The sequence below is a fragment of the Dermacentor variabilis genome, chromosome 8 (assembly GCF_050947875.1).
Source record: "Dermacentor variabilis isolate Ectoservices chromosome 8, ASM5094787v1, whole genome shotgun sequence".
In the NCBI taxonomy this organism is placed as follows: Eukaryota; Metazoa; Arthropoda; class Arachnida; order Ixodida; family Ixodidae; genus Dermacentor; species Dermacentor variabilis.
In genome coordinates, this window is record NC_134575.1 from 79,122,960 (window position 1) to 79,135,562 (window position 12,603).

Below are 12,603 nucleotides of genomic sequence, written 5' to 3' on the forward strand. Positions count from 1 at the left end.
TGTGGCCTCGTATGTGCTGGTTACTGGTAGCCAGGGAACGCCACAAAGGCTGTCCTACATGGCATGTTTTTCATGCAGATTACGTGCATTGGTATAGAACAGGTGACATTTTCAACTGCCATGTGTTATGTTGGCCTCGGCCAAAAAGCAGCCTCTGTGTGAATGGAACACCGTTGTTCGAACACACTGGAGCTTTGATGAAAATTCGGCTTTCTTGCAGCCCTTCTGCATCACAATCTTTTAATGCTGATAGACTGATAGTACAGCCTGTGTTTGTCAGTATGTGAAGTGGTCAAACAATTAAAGATCACAGAAAAAGCAAGGCTCAGCATGGAGGTAATGTACATTCTAGTTGAGATCATTATTAGCATTAATGTGCCGAAGCACTTCATGGTAGCTCTCCGCACAAATTTTAATTAATCTAACTCTCGTCTCGGTATCAGTGGGACAACGTCAGTGGCACCTGTTCACCAAGGGAACCTAACCAAACTGCATACATAAAAACTTTCATGACGCCTTTTGACGTCCCGCTTTTGTCTCTCAGCACGCCTAGCGAGAACCCACCGGGAACGCCCCTTGCGGACGAGAATCCCGACGAGCCTGCGGGGCCAAGCCTGGATGAGGCTCTGACCATGTCGCCCCAACACCGGTCTCACGACGAGAACTCGCCACCGTCTCGCACGCAACACACGGGTGGAAGCCCGTCGTCGCTCGGCAACGGCGAGGACAGCGTGTGCGCCATTGCCACTATCACAACGCGAGTGCCATCGTACACGGGACCTATCACGGTGAGGGACACTGCGGTCCTGCCTGCCTAGGCACTCCTCTCAGTTAGCCCATCCACAAAGCAAATGTTACGTTGGCATTGTGGGGCTGGTTATCTCTCGGAAAAGAAGGGCGTGTACTGCTTGAGTGTTGGATGTGATAACATTGCCAGCTAGCTGAAAAATGCAAGAAGTCGTTTGTTGATGAGACATGTTGAAGAATCCAGTAGACTTGTGCGAATACAGTTGAACCTCGCAATAACTAAATTGATGCGGAACGCGAAGAAATTCGGTTTCATGAGAATTTCGTTGTTGCGAAATTGGACAGCACGGGTAGGTAATGTGTCGCAGAATTAAGCTTTGCCTACTTTGGCAAGCTTTGTTCAAGGATATGTAACATCATTGCAGAGAGTACGAAGTGCGCCGCGTGCGTCCATCAGCGGTGGCAGCGCTACCGTGGAGCAGTATTCTCGGTCATTTGCTTTCGGACATACGATCACTTTTGTGAAATTTTGAGTAACTTGGCACCGTACACAGAGCAACGGCACTCCGCGCATACTCCAGCGCGTGCTGTCACCCATAGGCGCCTACGCGTCCGGTGCCGAGTGCAAAAATGATTAGATCTTGTATACCCAGAGGCAGTTTATCGAGATTACTGTACTTTTGCACAAATCTACGTCCAGCACCAAATCCGCGCACAGTGCCTGTCGGGTGTCACCAAAACCAGCGTTCTTGAAACAAGGGATGCGTATTCCCAGAAGATCGCTCAATCGTGGCCCAATGCATGACTCCATGCTGCGACCGCCATCTCAAGCGCCATAAATGCAGATTTTCTTGTTCTTGCTGCATTGTTCCACCAAGGTGCACATGACGTGCTGCACTAGGTGTGCAAAAACAGTCGTCACACGTCCGTAGCAGCATGCACGACGCTTCAAACGGGCAATCATCAAATAAGATGGCAGCCATGACGTGCTTCCAGCGCATGCGAACGCTTTTGCTGCTTCATTGTTTTTGTAAACAAAAATGGCGGCACCGGGGCCAGTGTGATGTGGGGGTATTTTATGCAACTTTAGTGAAAAGCAATCGCATTTGAGCCCATTTTGGAGCCTGCTAGCCTTGCACGAGTAGGTAATTGCGGGGTTACATTCCATCAAATTTCATTGATGCGGGATTGTAGCACAGCAACATTTCCTTGTCGAGAGGCACGAAATGCATTGCATCCTATATGGATACGAAAATATTTTCTTGACGCAGGATTTCATTATCATAGGTTTCGACTGTAGTATATGATATTCACCACGGCTGGAATTTCAGTATTTGAAGTTTTCGAAGTGTCCTCGGTGAATGAATATACTTGTTATTTCAGGTATAAGACGCACTCGCTAATTACCACACCCCCCCAAAAAAAAAGAAAAGGAAAAGAAAAAGAAGCGATGCACACATGGTCTGAGGAAATAACTACACACAACTCCCAAATCTGTGTAAAAGCAGTCGCCATTCTTGGATACACAAACTGTCCACGTCTTCTCTTGGGCCACCAGCAACTCTTATTAGTTTTGATATTTGTTTGTAGGACTGAGGTGTTATTAACATGACACAAAACTGAACCAAAACTGAATCGTTATTCTGAAAGTTCGGTCTTCTGAAGTTCGTAGTACTGAAATATTTTTACATTGAAAGTATAAGTAGTCAGCAGGGGATTTCGGAAAAGTTTGTTAATCTAAATAGTTCGTTAACCTGGTGTTCATAGTAACGAGGTTTCACTGTATTAGTTGGCAGGGGTAGATTAATTGAGAACTTGAAGTGCTGGACATTGACTGAAGAAATGAACCTGATTCAGGGTGCCTTTGGTGGCCACAATATTGTTGAGAAAGCAGCAGGTGAAGCGAGTTGGGGAAACTGAACTTTTTTTTTTTCCCTTGCGCTCATGCAGCTTCCAGGACGTTCAAACCGAGATTCTCCAATGGACCATCCTAGGGTACCATCTGGGCGAGGTGAGCGACTCAAAATGCTTATTTTTTGCTCACTGCACTGTTGTCCTGCCATGCACGTGTCGTGCGTTATTTGATGAGCTTTCGCCATGATATTGTCACGCGAGAAGAAAGAGGAAGACGGTTCGAGGCCAGTTGGAGAACGCGACTGCCGGGGATTTCTTCACGACCATGTCCTTGTGTATGCTAAAAGCAACCACAAAAAGACGAACAGGCTACATTTTATTTCCAGCCATTTCCTTACGGAGGCAACAGAAGTCTGTAGGCCCTTTCCATAATTTGCAAGTACGCTTCTCTACACTGCAGATTTGCCCGAGAGATAGCGGCACTGGGCATCATTCAAATAAATACAGTTGATCCCGACTATATTGAACCTGTTTACATTGAATTATCCGGTACATCAAACAATTTCTGAACATGGTATAGTTACAATGAGTACATATAGCAAAAGTGACGCTTACATCGAACAAAAATAGCAGCGACTCCCGATATATCGCACCTCAAACGGCGCAAAATTGTCTCCAGAAGTTGGCTTTGCCTCGTGGCAGTGAAAATCCAGCGGTGTGGATTCGCTTTGCCTACCACGACCGCGTCGCATCGTGCGAGCTGTCGACGTACCCCTGCAGAAAATGGTCCTGGCCCTCTCGCAGCGCTTGCTCAGATAGCCAGTCAGAGGCTCTTGTGCCCTCGTCGTGCAAAATGGTGGAAGTGCAAGTCGCCTCGCTGCTTTTCTGGTTCATTGTGTTTGTGCCTTGTGGGCCTTCTCCCGCAGTGTTGCCGTGTTGAAGTGGCAGAATTCGTCTTTTGTCGTGAAGCTCGAAATCATAAATAAAGTCGGAACGCGGTGAGAAGTCGGATGTCCCCGCACTGTGCAAGATTCCGAGGAGCACTCTCAGCACAACCTTGAAGGAAGCATAAGGGGAAGATTAGGGCTAAAGCTGGCAAACCCGCGACCAGGTACTCGGGGTGCCCGAAGCGTACGCTTGGTGATGTCAAAGCAGCCGTGTGCAAATGGTTTGTGCCAGCTTGCGCTTGCCCAGCGGTGACTGAAAAATTTTGATGAGTGCGACAAAGCTATTGCCGGTGTCGCCGAAGTTTGGAGCGAGCTGTCAGAATTTCTGGAAGTCGTTGACATGTCAACTGTGAGTGCGGATGATGGTGTCGCAACCACAGGAGAGCCTCAAAACAGAGACTACATTGCCGACATCGTACCAAGCACAAATTATAGTGGGCACAATGAGGAAAGCAACGACGATCCTTTGCCGACATCATCCGAGGTGACTGGTGCACTCTCACTAGTCCGGCACTTCTGCACGAATGTGGAAGGTTGCGGCCTCAGTTTCTCGACTCTTTTAGACAATGTGGAGAAGTGCGTGCATCGTAGGCAGCGAAATTGCCCAATCAGAAGAAAATACAGGACTATTTCATGCGAAACTAAGGTAGTTTAATCAATAAAGTGCGTTTATAAAGGGTATGTGCATTTATGATTCCCAAGTCTTTAGTGGATTATATCGAATTATGCCCTATATCAAATTGGCAGGCATTTTTTGGCGAGTTTGATATAACCAGGTCAACTTGCAAAGTCAATATCTCAGCCACCGTTATGAATATTGTTACACTGTTTGTTTTGTTACTCATTGTGCACCACTGCACACAGTGACATGTTTTGTTTTCAAACTAGTTGCTTCAATAATTTATCTTTTGTTTTCACAGTCGAGATTTTCATGCAACTGAAGTAGCTACCAAAGAATGAGAATATAAAAAAATTTTGTTTTGCTAAAAAAATTACAGGAATGTCACTGTGTGGAGGATACATATAGGAGTGCTGTCAATGTTTGCCTGAACTCCTAGCATCAATATACAGGGGTGCAGGCATTTTGCAAGAATGAAAGAAAAATTTTGTAAACAAAAGGTACTTCAGATATTGCAGCCATATTTTCACAGTTTTGTTTGTGATATTATTAACACCTGTGCAAAATTTCATCAAAATCGGCTGGTAAATAAAGAAGTTAGCTTTGATCCCCATGTCCCCCCTTAATGCAGGGCTCACCAGGCCAGTTTAAGGCCTAACTTTTCCAGATTTCGGTTTGGTAAGGCTAGAGAGAACTGATCGAACTGACTGGGGGTTTCATCTCTTTTCGCCCAATTTTAACATTTTGATTGGAGAAAATTGCAAAATGAAATATGAGCAATACTGTAGATTGTAAAGTGACTGATTTGCATTTGTGACCCAGCCAAGGAAAGATGTGATAAGCCAGTTTGATATGGGGGGCACAAAACAATGAATTGCAATAGGTGGTCTCCAAATCCATGCCCTACAGGGTGGTGCCCTCTGGATTTAAAATGCAGATCTTAAAGGCTATACTTTTGTAGGTTGAATGCGGCGTAGCGATTTCGGTTGCCAGAAACCCCTCAGGGAAGTCGGATTTTGGACACTGCCTACAATAAAGCTTACGCAGTATAGCGAGAGAGGCTATCATTCTTGCATTTTGTTTGTTTATTTATTTCTATTGATGTCTTTTTATACAAGTGGCATTGATGATTTCGCAGGGATTTAAAGCTGTGTTAGTGACACTTTTTTTTTTCTTTCTCTCTCATTCTTAAATGACTAACCAGGGTCGTTCTCCCACCACGGAAGATTGTTGTCTCCACATTGTCTACCACCACTAACCCAACAAGCTCATTTATGTAAATCACATGAGGCATCTTATTTAATCATTTTCTGCATGCATTTAATCTTAAGCATTGACTTTTGATGGGATCTGCTGTTTTAGGGGTGCAACAAGCTTTACAATTTGCCTAAGTATAGTGCGACTCTGGTTAAACTTAACTTCTAGCCATGTTGCTTTGCTGGTAACCGTGTGAAGGCTTTAGAAGAAAGAAAGGGAAAATTAAGGGGAGGGGGTTGTGGCCATGTACAGCCGCGGCCACTTCGAGTGGGAACACTGGAGTCGTGCCGTTGTTCCGCAGAGAGCCCCACCACTGGTGCCTAGTGAACTCTTGCGGTGCAGGCGCAATAAAAGTGATTGGCAAAAAGCTCGGCGAGTCGTCTGCTTTGGTGAATCGTCTGCCAAGGTTTCGGGAGGCGCCAATGGTGGCATTCCGCGGAGCCATGCCACAAGCTGCTGTGTTCCCGCTAGCAGTGCCTGTACATGTGTGCTCAGGTTATCATGTACAGTCGAACCCGATTATATCGAAGCCGTGTACATCGAGTTATTCTATATATCGAGCAATTTCTGGATACGGTGTAGTTACAATGAGTATATATAGCAAAAGTTAGTTTACATCGAACAAAAATAGCATTAGTAGCATCGTGCTCAGCAACAGCAGTGTTTAAAATTTTCAGTAGGTTTATCAACTGCTTGGCAAAGTGAACAGACAGACTCTGGATAAACTTGCTGTTATCTTATTGCCTGGATACTGCAACATGCCAAACAAAACAGCAAACTGAGGCTTTGCAGATAAAGGCTCCCAGAAGGCTCATAAATCGAGACTTGATTGCAAAAGGAGATTGACTGAATGCGATTTGCAGTACTAAGCTGAACACAGTGTAAGGCTGTAGTGTATGACACTTATCATGCGCATGGGCCCAATGGGGCATTTGCCAAGTTGCTGTGTTGTGCATATGCACAAAGGGAAAATATGGGCCACTGGGGATCGCGTGATGTTCCAAATTAAATGGCAGTCGTCAAAGCTTTCGAACCTATTGTATAAATGGAACAGCAAGGCCCTTTGATGAAACAGTCTTGAGTTCTGATTAAATTAATAGACCCGACAGAGCAATGTGGAGTGCAAGATCTCTGGCTTGAATGTCTGCCGCTTTCAGGCTTCGCTGGAAACCTGGCAACCAGTTTCGAAAGGGCTTTTACCAGTAACTTCCTGCGTGTATTGCATGGTTGCCTTAAGTGTGTGAAGAAAGGCGGAACACTTGGTTTTAGCTCTTCTGTTCCTGATGAAATGTGGCCTGTGCTGTCCGCTGCTTGTGGAATACATTGAAGGGTGTGACAAAACGTCTGGCCAAGTGGAGGCGGTCATGGTGCTTGTGAACCTTGTCACTGACCATAAAAACAACGAAATTGGTGTTTTTTTTCTCATGGATACTGTGTTTACAAAACACTGCCCTTGCCACTGAAGCCTTTGAGGGAACATGGCAGTCACGTAAACTAGTAATGTTATTGGTGGGCTTCCTGTTCTTTTCTTTTTTTCTTTTTGAAAACAGCAATTGCCACTGATCTAATAATAGGTGGCTTCAGTGGTAACCCCTGTGGTCTTCTAATGGCTTCAGTGGGGCTGACAGTGGTCATTCACAAGACTTAGGATTGTTGCGACTCGGTGCTGCATGTGTGGAAAATTTTTCTGTATCGGCAATTCTGCTTGCCATTGCATCCAGAGTCGGTGCGCTTCTAACTTGGTGCAATTTTCCCTCTTCTGGTCCGACAGGCTCGCTCCACCGTTCAAGCCGACATGGAGGAGACTACGGACATCATCGGTCACGTCACGACTATGGTCCAGGTGGCAGGTGAGCAGCTCTCCGCTTAATTGGTTGCCACCCCATGGCCAACATGAAAGGAGGCATGACGTGGATGTAGATTAGATATAGCTTTCCCGTTGAGATAGCAACCTCTTCAAACATTTTAATGTTTGCTGCAGATACATTTAAACCTCGATATAACGAAGTCAGTAAAATTGGCAGTTTGCTTCGTTATATAGAAATTCACTTTTTTATGCAAATAAGTACAGTTGTCAATGGACTTTTCTAACGTGTAAGGCAGTGCAGCATTTCCTGAGTTATTGGGCATTTGGAAAAAGCAAGTTTACATGAGAAACAAAATCATATTGTTGAACTTGAGAGTCTGCGACGAAAGATACGGTTTCATGCAATGTCGACAATATATTCACACCGGCAGTGCAAAGCGAAGCCAGCCGTGTTTTCGCGTCCATGCCGCCTCCATGTTTGATGGTGTGCCGGCAGTGGGGGAACGAACGCTTCATCTGCCACTCACTTCAATACGTCTCTGAAACTCGAGGTTACGCAACCTCCAGCACTAAATGCGTGGGAAGATAGCGCCATGATGCCACGCCATCTCAGCTGGCCCAGTCTTTGCACACGCGTCACATTACCTCTGACACAGGGCGCGCACGCTACTAATAAAACAAACACCAACCTGCACACCCACCCTCGCACAAGGTTGATCATGTTACGATTGCATTAAGGTTGTCTTGCTTGCTTTCTTTCTCGGTTGCTCACGTGCTGTTAGCCATGTTGGATGTCTCCATCTTGTTGTTGTTTTTTCTGAATGTTTTATTATATTGGAAGTGCGTTCCGGCACTCCTGTTGCTATGAGTTCTACTCTTCCCACGGCAAAGAAGCGGAGGCACTTTTATTTGTGCGAGAAAGTAGGCATTCTTCTTGAAATAGAAGGGGGAAAAACAACAAGCCGTCGTGGCCAAAAAGCATGAAGTGGCATGGTCGACGATCGCCACGATTGTCAGAGATAAAGACAAAATACTCAACCGTCAGTTGACTCGAATTGAAGCTTGCCCCATCAACTGCGGCTCAGCATTACCAAAATATTGACACAGCTTTGCTAACTTGGTTTAGAGATGGGAAAGGCCAGAATGTGCCCACGTCGGGTCCAGTGTTGTGGGAGAAGACGTAGCAGCTCACTGCGATTCTGGACGACGCTGGCTTCGAAGCGTCTTCTGGCCATCTCCAACATTTTCGCCAACAAAACTGTGTGACCTGGCATCTGGCGAGAAGATGGCAGTAGAGGAAGAAGCAGCAGCCATGTGGAGGGAGGAACGTTTCCATTAAATGTACGAGACTGCCTGTTTTTATCGGCTGCTCTTGGACATAGCCATGCATTCTAAGGGGGAAGAGGCAAAGGCAGCAAGGAGTCAAAACTTTGAGTTGCCGTGCTGTATTGCTGCAATGCAACTGGCACAGAAAGGTTTAACACTTGCCTGTTTGTGGGAAAATAGGCAGTTTTTGGATAGTGTAGTAAACTAAACGATTTTTTTTTTACTGGTACAGTTAAACCTGTATATAACGAAGTTGACAAAAGCTCGCAATTTTTCGTTACATGCAGGTTTTCGTTACATGCAGGTTTCGCGTGAAGGCTCGTACGAATGATGCAGAAACGAAACCAAATAGCTCAATATATCCGTGAAGGTGAACTCACCCTCACCCAACTCACCCAATCAAGATGATTTTGATTCATTGCACTTCAGCATGTGCGGCAAAAATGCGTCAAACAGCACCAGAAGGTCAACAGCTATCCGCCGGCAGGTTTCGTTTTCTACTCTGAACCGTTTCGTCACAGCCACGCTCAGATCTAAATATATCCGGTGTATTCTAAAAGGTCACAGTTCTTAACTGCAGGGTGCCATTGTCGTTTGAGCAGAATTGGTGTTGGCGCAATGCTGGTGGGGGAGCAGAGTGCAGTTTTGTGCATGAAAGCGGCCAGGAGAAAACCTCGGCATTGCACAATTACTGTGCTCGGCAGTGCCAGGCGGCGGTTCATAAGAGCTGCCGCACGAGCCCGATAGCCACTAGGGCTAACATTTCCCTTTTTATACAGAGCTTCTACAGTCAAACCCGCCTATGTCGAACTCGCGAAAAAAATGCCTATCAGTTCGATATAGAGCATAATTCGATATAAGCCTGCTGAATAATTGGATGTCATAAAAGCATACACCATTTATAAGATCACTTTATTGATGAAACTAGCTTAGTTTCGCATGAAACAGTCCTGCATCATTTCTTTCTGCTTGGGCAATTTCGCTGCCTGCGACACACGCACTTCTCCGCATTGCCTAAGAAGTTGGGAGCAGCTGAGGCCGCAACCTTCCGCATTTGCGCAGAAGCACCAGACTAGTGCGAGTGCACCAATCACTACGGAGTAAGTAGGCAAAGGACCGTCGTTGCTTTCCTCATTGTGCCCACTTTCACTTGTGCTCGGTACGATGTTGGCCACGCAGCCTTCGTTTTCGGGCTCTCCCGTGGTCGCAACACCATCATTTGCACTCACAAACTCGTCCACTGTTGATTCGTCAACAGCTTCTGGAAATTCTGACAATTTGCTCCAAGTTTCGGTAACACCGGCAACGGCTGCGTCGCATTCATCAGAATTTACAGTCATTACCGAGCACGCGGAAACCGGCATGGCTGAAGCAATTTCGGATCAACCAGTCGTACACGGCCGTGCGTATGCGTCAGGCGCAACGGGCACCGGGGCGAGAGTTTGGCCGCTTTAGCCCTAATTTCCCCCTTGTTCTTCAATATCATCCTGAGAGTGTTCCTCGGAATCATTCATGCTGCGGGGACACATCCGACTTCTCACCGCGTTCGACCCGATTTCGAGCTTCACGGCTAAAGACAAATTCTGCCGCTTTGTCAACGCAACACAGCGGGAGAAGGCCAAGGCACACACATAACGGACCAGAAAAGCACAGAGACAACTCGCACTTTCGCCATTTTGCACGGCGAGGGCACAAGAGCCTTTGAGTGGCTGTCTGAGCAAGCGCTGCGGGCGGGCCAGGATCATTTTTTGCAGGGGGTGTCGACGGCTAGTCCGACGCAGCGCAGTCACGGTACGGAGAGCGGTTGGATGGAGCTGCGCTGTCGGCTTTCCCCGCAACCGCGAGGGAAAGCCAACTTATGGGGGCACTTTTCCGACGCTCAACGTTTGATATATCGGGAGTCACTGCTATTTTTGTTCGATGTAAGCGTAACTTTTCCTATATGTACTCATTGTAACTATACCGAACCCAGAAATTGTTCGATATATAGAATAATTCAATGTAAACGGGTTCGATATAGTCGGGTTCGACTGTACAAATAGAAAGCTTATATTTGCAGAAATATTGTACATAGCCTTTTCGTACAAAATGCATATTTCCAAATTTTTGTGTGTTCTCTTGGTGCAAAGCAGCATTGATGTTTTTATGAAGCTTTCTCGTTTTCGTAACAAATTTATTTATTAAATAACTTTTTTTTTCACAGAATCGTTCATAAATGTTTGCTTGAAAATAATAGCATTAGAAAGCACATTCCTTCTTGTACAAACTGATACCATACAATCTAATAACAACCATTTTCTGTACAGTTAAACCTGGATGTAACGAACCTATATGTAACGAATTCTTGGATTTAACAAAGTTTTTGAATTCCCAAACGCTGCTCCCATTGAGGCCCATGTATTTTCGACCTTGATGTAACGAACGCGTTGTGCCGGTTAGCCTTGATGTAACGAACTCCCAAAGCTGATCAGTCATTACTTTTTGCACTTTTAAGGAAAATTCGGCCGAAGAAATGCTCTAGATTATTGAATATTAATATTGTAAGGAGCCAGCAGCGACGCGAACGCCAGGGATTGCCGCGACCGAACAAATTTAGCGATGATGATGATGATGGCGGCAACTAGCGCCGCTCCGTGCCTAACGTAGCAGTCTTTTCAGGCTTTGCTTGTCTAGCGTGACACCAGGTGGCATTGGTATCGGCAGCTGATTTCTCTTTCAGATTTATTTTGTTTCATATGGATTTGAGAACAAGCATTCTTATTTTGTGATTTTCATTTGTTTCAACGGCTTAGACACACTTATGTGTAAGAATTCACTTGAAAAGCAACGCTGATAGCCGGTTCTTTCATTGCCAGGGCGCGGGAAGGGAGAAGGGGAGGGACGATGACGAACGACATGCGCCACTTTTTTTTCTTTCTCTATGGATGCGTTGCATTCGCCATTTTGAGTGTTGTCCTGCGTTCTGCACGTGTGCGTGTGTCAACTGTGCTCTGGTACTGGTTTGTCCGACTTGTTTTGGAGGTGCTAGGCCTGCCTGTCGGCGTGTAGTCGTGTGTCTCCGCTTCTAACTACGTCGTCGGTTGGTCGTGATGAGTTCTACTGCCAGAAAACGAAAAGTTCTGTCTTTTGAAGACAAACTCGCAATTTTAAATGCAGTCTCCGCGGGCGAGAAGAAGAAGGACGTTGCCACCCGTTTCAGCATTCCAGCGAGCACACTATCAACGATTTTGAGTGCGGAACACAGCATCAGAAACGCAGTGGAGTCGGGAACAAGCTCGAAGAAAAAGAGACTGAAGCTGTCCACATACACTGATGTGGACAAGGCAGTGTTCCAGTGGTTTTTGGACACGAGAGCCAGAAATGTGCCCATAAGTGGCGCGATCTTACAACAGAAGGCAAAGGATTTTGCGTGTATCTTGGGCCATGATGATTTCAAGGCAAGCAACGGGTGGCTGCAGGGATTTAAAAGCCGGCATGGTGTCGTCAGAAGAGTAATCAGCGGCGAATCTGCCTCCGCAGACAGCGATGCTGCTGCTTCGTGGGTGGCTGACAAGCTGCCTGGAATCCTGAGTCGCTTCGAGGCGGCTGATGTCTACAATGCCGACGAGACAGCTCTATTTTATCCGATGCTTCCGGGCCGCACGCTAGCGTTAAAAGGCGATGACTGCCGCGGCGGAAAGCAGAGCAAGCTCCGCATAACGATTCTGCTGTGTGCCAACCTCGACGGCACAGACAAGCGAGTCTCGCTAGTTGTCGGCAAAAGTGCCCGTCCCAGGTGTTTTAAGGGAACGAAGCGTATGCCCGTGAAGTATGTGGCGAATTCCAAAGCGTGGATGACTCGGCCAATATTTTCTGAGTGGTTGAAGGAATTTAATCAGGACGTCAAGCGGCAAGGCCGTCAAGTTTGCCTACTGCTGGACAATTGCTCGGCGCACCACGTCGAAGGCCTGCAGCTGTCGAACATCGAACTGCATTACTTCCCGGCCAACTGCACGTCCCTAATACAGCCCCTGGACAAAGGGGTCATTAACAGTTTTAAATGCTGT

General features: G+C 46.4%; 1 protein-coding gene across 7 annotated transcripts in view; it reads left to right on the top strand.

The window, feature by feature from the left end:
• Positions 1-12,603, top strand: part of snama (something that sticks like glue) — a 95,254-nt gene that overhangs the window by 59,351 nt on the left and 23,300 nt on the right. For 5 of the 7 annotated variants that reach the window (XM_075702426.1, XM_075702432.1, XM_075702427.1 and 2 more), the window contains exons 11-14: positions 545-788; positions 2,698-2,758; positions 5,372-5,443; positions 7,196-7,274. In XM_075702426.1, the coding sequence (XP_075558541.1) occupies positions 545-788; positions 2,698-2,758; positions 5,372-5,443; positions 7,196-7,274 (456 nt within the window). The remainder of the gene's footprint in view (positions 1-544; positions 789-2,697; positions 2,759-5,371; positions 5,444-7,195; positions 7,275-12,603) is intronic. The other 2 variants (XM_075702430.1, XM_075702431.1) reach the window with 1 other exon arrangement.